General features: G+C 54.8%; 1 protein-coding gene across 2 annotated transcripts in view; it reads right to left on the reverse strand.

The window, feature by feature from the left end:
* Positions 1 to 6,574, reverse strand: part of SHISA9 (shisa family member 9) — a gene marked incomplete at both ends in the record, with an annotated part of 289,723 nt that extends 283,149 nt beyond the window's left edge. For both annotated transcript variants that reach the window (XM_082858193.1, XM_082858192.1), the window contains one exon: positions 5,889 to 6,574. In XM_082858193.1, coding sequence (XP_082714319.1) covers positions 5,889 to 6,574 — 686 coding nt within the window. The remainder of the gene's footprint in view (positions 1 to 5,888) is intronic.
* Between the last annotated feature and the right edge of the window lie 1,088 nt (positions 6,575 to 7,662).

The following is a 7,662-nucleotide window of genomic DNA, read 5'->3' on the forward strand; positions in this document are numbered from 1 at the left end:
TATGTCCTGAGTTTTAAACACTTGAATGGGATTCCTGAGAATTTCCTCTTTTACCAGAAGCATCATTTATTTTTCAAGGATCTAAGGGCAATGGGCACCAGGTACCTTTCTGGAGTAGTGGTTATACAGGTGTAGACATTTGTCCAAGCTCATCAAACTGTACAGATAATGTGTGTGCATTTTATTGTGTAAATTAGACCCCAATAAAGTGGATTTTTTTAACATCTTTATTGGAGTATAACTGCTTTGCAATGTTGTTAAAGTTGATTTTTCAAATGTAAGGACTCAGTACCCAAAGAGAAGCAAACATATTCTGCAAAGAAAAATAATTTAGACTTTTCCATGGCCAACAGTATATGCATTCATGGGCTTCTCCAGCCTGGGGAGCTGGTGGAAGCCACAAGATAACCATAAATGTGTAAGAAAAAGGGGAGGTGGAAGGGAAGCTGGAATAAGAGAGAAAAGGCAAGGGAAGAAGGGACATATATCACTTGATGCCATTTCTTTGCAAGAGACTCCAACACTTGTGAAGCATGTTTGAAAAACACACAGGACATTGTGCTACATAATTTGCCACTTGGATTTCAGATTGTCTGAAGGTGGGCAAAATAATGACGTGTGTTCCCTACTGGCTTCTGAGTGTAGAGAGCTTCCTGCCCCAAGGTCATTTCTTACCGATGCCTTTGCCAAGGGGCTGGCCCTGCCAGGGGCAGATGCAGAAAACATGCCTAGTCTTGATCTGACAGTGGCTCCGTGAACTGGCCCTGATGTGTGCACTGTTACTTGCAGGGCATCGAGCACCTCTCTGTGATCTGCAAAGACTGAAGTCCTGCATCTCAGTGATCCAAGGCAGTGCAGCCTAGTAGTCAAGGATCCGTGCTACAGCCTCAGACTGTCTGGGCCTGAAGTCCAACTCCTCCACTCACTAGGGGCTTGTGCATCCTCCTGGAAAGCAATCTGTGCCTCTGTGAAAGGCAGACTGTCATAAGGCGGACCTCCTTGTGGTGGGACATGAAATTAAATGAGAATTTACACACAAGCTTATGGCAAAATAGTAAAACCAGCAAGTGTTCTTCAGTATCACCCAGGCCAACTCTTTGCAATGCATCTAATGTTGTCATACATGGATCGTCTCTCCTATTGTGAACCTGCCACTCCTGCTAAAATTAAATGCAAGCCCAGAGAGGTTATAAGACTTGGCCAATGTCACACAGCTAAACAGTCATAGCAGAGCAAGGGCTAGACACAGAGTTCCAGACTACAACTTCACCCGCCTCGGTAGATAAGGGTTAGAAAATTCCAGTAATAAGGATGATGATAGAGGGTAATAGTCACTGAGCAGTGACCATATGGCAGGCCCTGCTCTAAGAGCTTTCTAAGCCCAGTCTCAGTGAATCCTCACACAAGCCTATGCTATAGGGACCCTCATCATCCCATTTTGTAGGCAAGAACCTGAGAATCAGAGAAGTGACGTAAATTTCCCAGAGTTACACAGCTATTAAGTGGCTGAGCTGGGACTGAATCTGGAGCCATCTGACTTGAGCCCATTTCTGTTAAGATCAGCCTGATGACCTCTCTGGGGACTGCAGGTAACATAACTGAGTGAATGGGGCTAGGGGGGCGGGGGGGGGGGCGGTGGCTGGAGATTAAACCTAAGAGGGTCCTAAAGGGAACAGCTGCTGTTTGAATATGCAGGTCCAATATTACCAGACCTATCGATTTCTCAAGAGAAATCAGAAATCTGGATTTCCATGTGGAATCACTCAGTTTTTAAATGTTGGCAATTGGTTCTAAGTTGGTTTTAAAACACCATACTTAATAGAGACTAAAGACATTTCACAGCCAAAGGCAGTGAGCTTTGACTGGATCCTGGTTTGAGAAACCAAGCTCTAAAAGACATTTCTGGTACATGACTGGGAAAACAGTAATACAGTTGGCTATTTGATGATGTTACGGAATTTTTGTTCTTTTTCTTGGGTGTGATACTGGAATTGTGTTATGTGGGAGAATGTCCTTGTTCTTAGGAGATCCACACTGAAGTATTCAAGGATGAGGCGTCATGTCTGCAACTTATTTTCAACTGCTTCAGCCAAAAAACAAAGGAAAAACAGAGAGGAAGGGAGGGAAGGAGAAAAGAAGGAAAAAAGGAAGGGAGGAAAGAAGGAAGAGAGAGATAGCAAACAGGACAAAATACTCATAATTGTTCAATCTAAATTGGTAGTTCTTAACTGGGAGTGATTTTGCCCCTGGATGACTTTTGGCAACACCTGAGGACGTTTTTAATTGTCCCGAATGAAGCATGGGGTGGGTGCTACCTGCACCTAGTGGGTAGAGTCCAGGGCTGCTACAATGCTCAGGACAGCGCCCATAGCAAAGAATTATCCAGCTCCGAATGTCAACAGTGTCAAGGGGAAGAAACCCTGCTCTAGATGAAAGATATACTGGACTTCGTGTTTATTCTTCTTTCAAGTTTTTTGTATGTTTAAAATGTTTCACAATAACAAACTGAGGAAAACTTAAAAATAAGAATACATAAATAGAAATACCTTGCAGACCAAACAAAACAGGTCTGCATGGTTTGGTACCCATAGCTGGCCACCATTTGCAGTCACTTCTTCCAATAAATTGTGCTTGAATGTGGCAGCTGTTACAGCTGCTGAATGAGCATCTGTACAGTTCTCCCAACATCACAAGCAAGGTCCATGCACGCTCCTGGAACTGCTGTCTTTCCCCTTTTTCAGTCCTAATCAGCCCAAAGGGAAGCATGGGATGTGCCCAGGACTCTGAGCCTAGAAACTGACCTCCTCAAACACAAGCACACTGGTCATCAATACCAGTCAGGGTGTAACGTGGGAGCAGCACGTGCTGTTAAGTCTTTGAGAAGATACTTTCGGATGAGGTAAGAACATCCCAGTGACCCTAGCAGCTGCAGACAAAGTAAATGAAGAGGCTGCAGCCAGCAGGTTAATTTCACCTAGAAGCCACCATATAGTCTCTCTGATGCCGAGCTTGGTGTGCTGGCCCCACCCAAGCATCCCATGGCCCCGTGCAGGCAAAAGTGGATGAGGCCACTGCCATGGCTGGGACTTGAAATGATTAACTGCATCAGCAGAGCAGGATGCGTTTGGTGAGAACTTGGGGCGGCCCCCAGCACCACAGAAATACACATAAAGGCTACACACACGGGGAAAACCAGCAATAGAATGTAAGTAAGTAAGAGTCACACTGGATGAATTCATCCATCCTCGATCCTGTAACATATTCCCGAATCAAGACCAGTGTTTCTCCAAGTGTGGACCACTTTACGTGAGCCATTCAGGGAGGTGGTGAAATGCAGATTTCCGAGGCCCAGACGGATGGATTTAGTATCTCTCTGGATCGAACTCAAGACTGTGCATTTTAGGAAGCTCCCCAAATTCTGACGCTCACTCAAACTGAAAACATCTGCCCCAGACACAGCTGATACTAGGGGACTAGGGAGCGCACAACTTTGTGTGTGACCTTGAGCAAGCCACCAACTTCAGCTATGATTTGCTCCTATGTAAGTGGGAATTAAATTAGCACCTGTCTCATCACTGTGCAAACTAAACGAGAAAATGTTTACACACACACACACACACACACACACACACACACACCCCTCTAGTATAGCGCCTGGCACCCAGAACTGTGCTCAGCAAATGTTACTTCCTTTTCCTGGACAGTGATTGGCTGAACACTGTAAAGCCTGGAGAGATACACAGAAGTAGGGATGCTCAGGCCCCACCCTAGAGGCTCTGATTTGAACCATCTAGGGTGGGGCTCCCAGCGAGAGGACTCTTTTAAAAGCACTCCAGGTGACCCTAAACATCAGCCGAGGCTGAAAACTATACTTTAGGAGTTGCACGTAAAAATCAACCATCCTTTCTCTTCAGGAGTACATACTTTCACTCCATGCTGGAATTCCCAAAATGTATGCAAGGAGAGCCTGTGTTGAGGCTCTGCTACCCCAGGACTGGGTACGCCTAGATTTCACCTCCAAGCAGACCTCTTCCGATACCTGCAGAAGAATGTGGCTGCAGCCTGCTGGGCTGAAGTAAACAGAGCTGCAAGGGGGCAGGACCAGGAAGTTGAGTCCCTGCTGGCCTGAAGCTAGCATCTTTCTCCCACAGATGCCCAAAGGTTAGCTCCCCTCTCCACCTTCTCACCTCCCTCTTCATGCCTCTCCACCCCCATCCCAACCAAACAAGGAGGAGGGCTCCTGTAAGAGCTGGTTTGCAAGGCAAAGGCTCCAAGGAGATTTCAGCAGAGGAATTACGCCGAAATCTGCAAGGCAGCCTACCTATATCCCTGGGTGAATCTCCCTACCAAGGCAACAGTCTCTGCCGCAGCCCTGCTTTCGTGTCTCACTCTCACCTTAATACAGACCCTTGGCGAGGACAGTGAGGGAAGTGAAACCACCCGGCCCATGCGGTTGGCGATCGGGCACCTTGGGGTTACGGGGAGGTGGGCGGGGCCTGCTCTTGACTCTTTTTAGTAGGTCAGGCTTTCTTGAATGCCCTGGGAGCTTACTTCTGTGCCTCCAGACCTCAACATCCATCCACACCTCCCTACTGACCCAAACCGAGAGGAACTTCCTCACCTCTTCCCCCAAATTCTTCCCATCTGGAAAAAAAAAAAATCGGATAATCTGAGTATAAGTAGAAAATAATTACTAGTGAGGTGGTGATGTTCCTTCGCCTATTTTTGGTGGGTCTCTTTGTTGAGATTTTTTAGGCGGGCACACTGGCACCCGGAGGTGCGGGGTGTGTGTGTGTTGGGTGGGGCATGGGGGGAACACATGGCGACTCTGTTGCCCATATTCGGAAAAAGAAGAAACCTGGCGCCCCAGTCATCCAGCTGTTCGCAGGCCACCCGGCGCTCTTCAACCCCGCCCGCCCGGACCTCACACCAACCCCAGGCCTCACCCCGGCCGGGGGCTGCGTCCTCGCGTCTGCGTGTTCCGCCTCAAAGTTACTAGGTTGTGCGAATCGATTTAGATACTTAAAAAAAAAAAAGCAAAAGGCAAATAGCTCCGTTAATCCCAAATGCCTTCTCCCATCTGCTGAGACCTGCTCGTGCTGGGACTTGCATAATGAACAAGGCAAAAGGGGAAGTTGACGAATCAGAGTATCTGGGGGGTGAAGGCGCGCGGGGAGAAGGCTCCGGTCCTTGGAGGCCACGCCAGCCTGGGCAAGGGGGGGCAGCGCGCAGCTGAGGTCGCTGCCCCAGGCAGGGAGAGGTGGCGACTGGAGAGCGGGACGAGGGGGTTAAGGGGAGGGGTGGCGAGGTCCCAATTCCAGGGACCTGGCAGCTCGGAGAAAGCGAGGCGGCCGCTCCAAGCACAGCTTTTGTTCTCGCCCTCCCCGCACTCTCCACCTCCCTCGCCACATTTTCGCGAGTCGTACGAGTTGCAGGCGGCACACACTCCTTGCCTCCCTCCCTCCCTCCCTCCCGCACACACGCGCGCGCGCGAGCTCACACACGCCCCCCTTCCCTTTCGGGCTCGCTGGCCCCTGTTTACCTAGAGGCTAGTATCTGGAATCCGAAGGCTGGACCCCCTCCCCAAAGCCCAAGACTTCGGAGCCACGGGTTCCCAGGGACTGTGTGTCTCAAGCCCGCTGCAAGCCTCGGCGGGAGGGGGCGGCAAGAGGGCGGGGGAGGAGAAGACACCCCTAACCCCCACACACGCTCATGTCCGCACCTGTGCTGAGCGCAGCGTCCCCTCTCTGCGCTCTCAGCCCAAGTTGGCTGCCCGGGTGACATACCCCCGCGGAGAAGCGAGGGTCGGGGGGAGCGCCATTGCCTCCTGGAAGGTGGAGAGGAGAGAGTAAGGAGAGCCCGGAGGGGGGAGGGGGAAGGCAGCCCACCTGGACATGTGCTCCCTTTGGGGCCGGTGCGCTTTCTCCAGCCCCAGCTTGGTGAAGATGCCCACGAGCACCATGACGGCCACCACCCCGCAGATGATGTAAACGATCAGGTTGGTCTTGTCCTTGGTGGGGTCGTGCAGGGGGTCGTCCTTGCGCGCTGGGGGCTTGCCGGTGTTGAGCCAGAGTGGAGTGTCGTAGTTGGTGCAGGTGCTCTGGTTCAGTCGCCGCTTCTTAAACGTGCAGCAGAACCGGAAGCCACAAGTCCCGCAGCAGAAGATGAAGTCGCCCGAGCTGCAGTTGAACGGCGGGTCCCACTGGCCCATGACATCGAAGTAGCCCCGGCAGAAGTCCGGCGTGGGCGCCCGGGTCGGGGGTGCGTCCGAGACCCCCACGCCCTCACCGACCTCTCCGGAGGCGGCCCCCGAGCGGTTGCCCCCCGCCAGCACCACCACGCCGCCCAGCTGCGCCAGCTGCCCGTGCCCCGCTCGCTCCTGCGCCCGGCACACGCGGGCGCACAGCTCGGTGAGGAAGCAGCCGAGGAGCAGCCGGAGGACGCGGCGCATCGTGTTTCCCAGCCCGGGCTCGGCCGCTCGGCCGCCGCTGGAGCCGCTGCAGCCGCCTCTCGAGGCGCGGCCGAAGCTGCCGAGGCTGCTGCCGGGGGCTGCGAGCCGCCGCGGGCCGCACATGCAGGGAGCGGCGCGGGGCGCTCGGTGGTCGGCGGCCACTGCGCTCGGCTCAGCCCGCGTTCGCCTCCAGCGCGCAGCGCGCCGAGGGGCCGGTCGGGGAGGAGCGCGCCGGCCGGGCGGGGGGAGGAGGAGCGGGGGCAAGCGCGGGGTGCAGGTCCGGATGGCCACAGGGGAAGGCGGGGGCCGGAGAGCAAGGGCGAGTCGGTCTGTCCGCGCCTCCCCTCGGCCGGCGGCTCTGGACTCGCCGCCCCGCGCCCGCTCGGAGGATCCCTCTCACCTCTCCAGCTGGCCAAGTGCGCCGGAGAGAGCTAAGCAACACTTGTGGAATGAAGGGAGGGCAGGAGGGAAGGGGGAGGGGGAGGAGGGCGGGCAGAGGAGGCGCGGGGGGGGCGAGGGGGCGGGAGCGAGCTGGAGAGGGGCGGGGGCGCGGGAGAGGTGACTCGGGCTGGCGGGCGCCAATTGGGGGGCGTGCAGAGCTGAGCCTGGGTGGCGGGCGGGGAGGAGCGAGCTCCGGCAGCCGCAGAGGCTGAAGCACAGCTCGGATTTCCCGGCAGGTGGAAACGGCTGCGGGACCTCCCGCGCCCTCTCTGGAGGGGAGCCGCGGCTCAGACCTGTTCCGGGCGCAGAGGCGGCTCCGCCCGGGGCTTTTTCCCGGGAGCGTGCGCAGCAGCTGCGGCTGGAGTCGGCCCACCAGGGAAGGGGTGACTCGAAGGGTTGAGGGACAGGCCAGGTAGCTTCCACTCCAAGACAGACTGGGGCGCAGCCTGATCAGGATCACCCCTCCCAGGTGGCGCGGGGCCGCCCTGCCCTTTCCCCGACTGTGCCCTCCAGCCAGAGGCGCCACCCTTTTGGCTCAACTCCCGGGGCCCAGGCGAGGACCAAGGTTGAGCTGGGAAGGCCGGTGGCAAGCGCCTGGGCCCGGGGTAAGCACCCCCGGGAGAGGGGCTCGGGATGAACTAAAGTCAAAGAAACGCAGGGGTAAGGTGAGGAAGCGGACAAGGCCGAGGCAATGGCCTGTCCCAGAACGTCTTTCCTTGGGACTCTCCCAGGCCCCTAGACCTGCCACTCTGTCCCTCTTCGCCGTCGCC

This window comes from Leucopleurus acutus (assembly GCF_964270905.1).
Source record: "Leucopleurus acutus genome assembly, chromosome: 16".
Classification (NCBI taxonomy): Eukaryota; Metazoa; Chordata; class Mammalia; order Artiodactyla; family Delphinidae; genus Leucopleurus; species Leucopleurus acutus.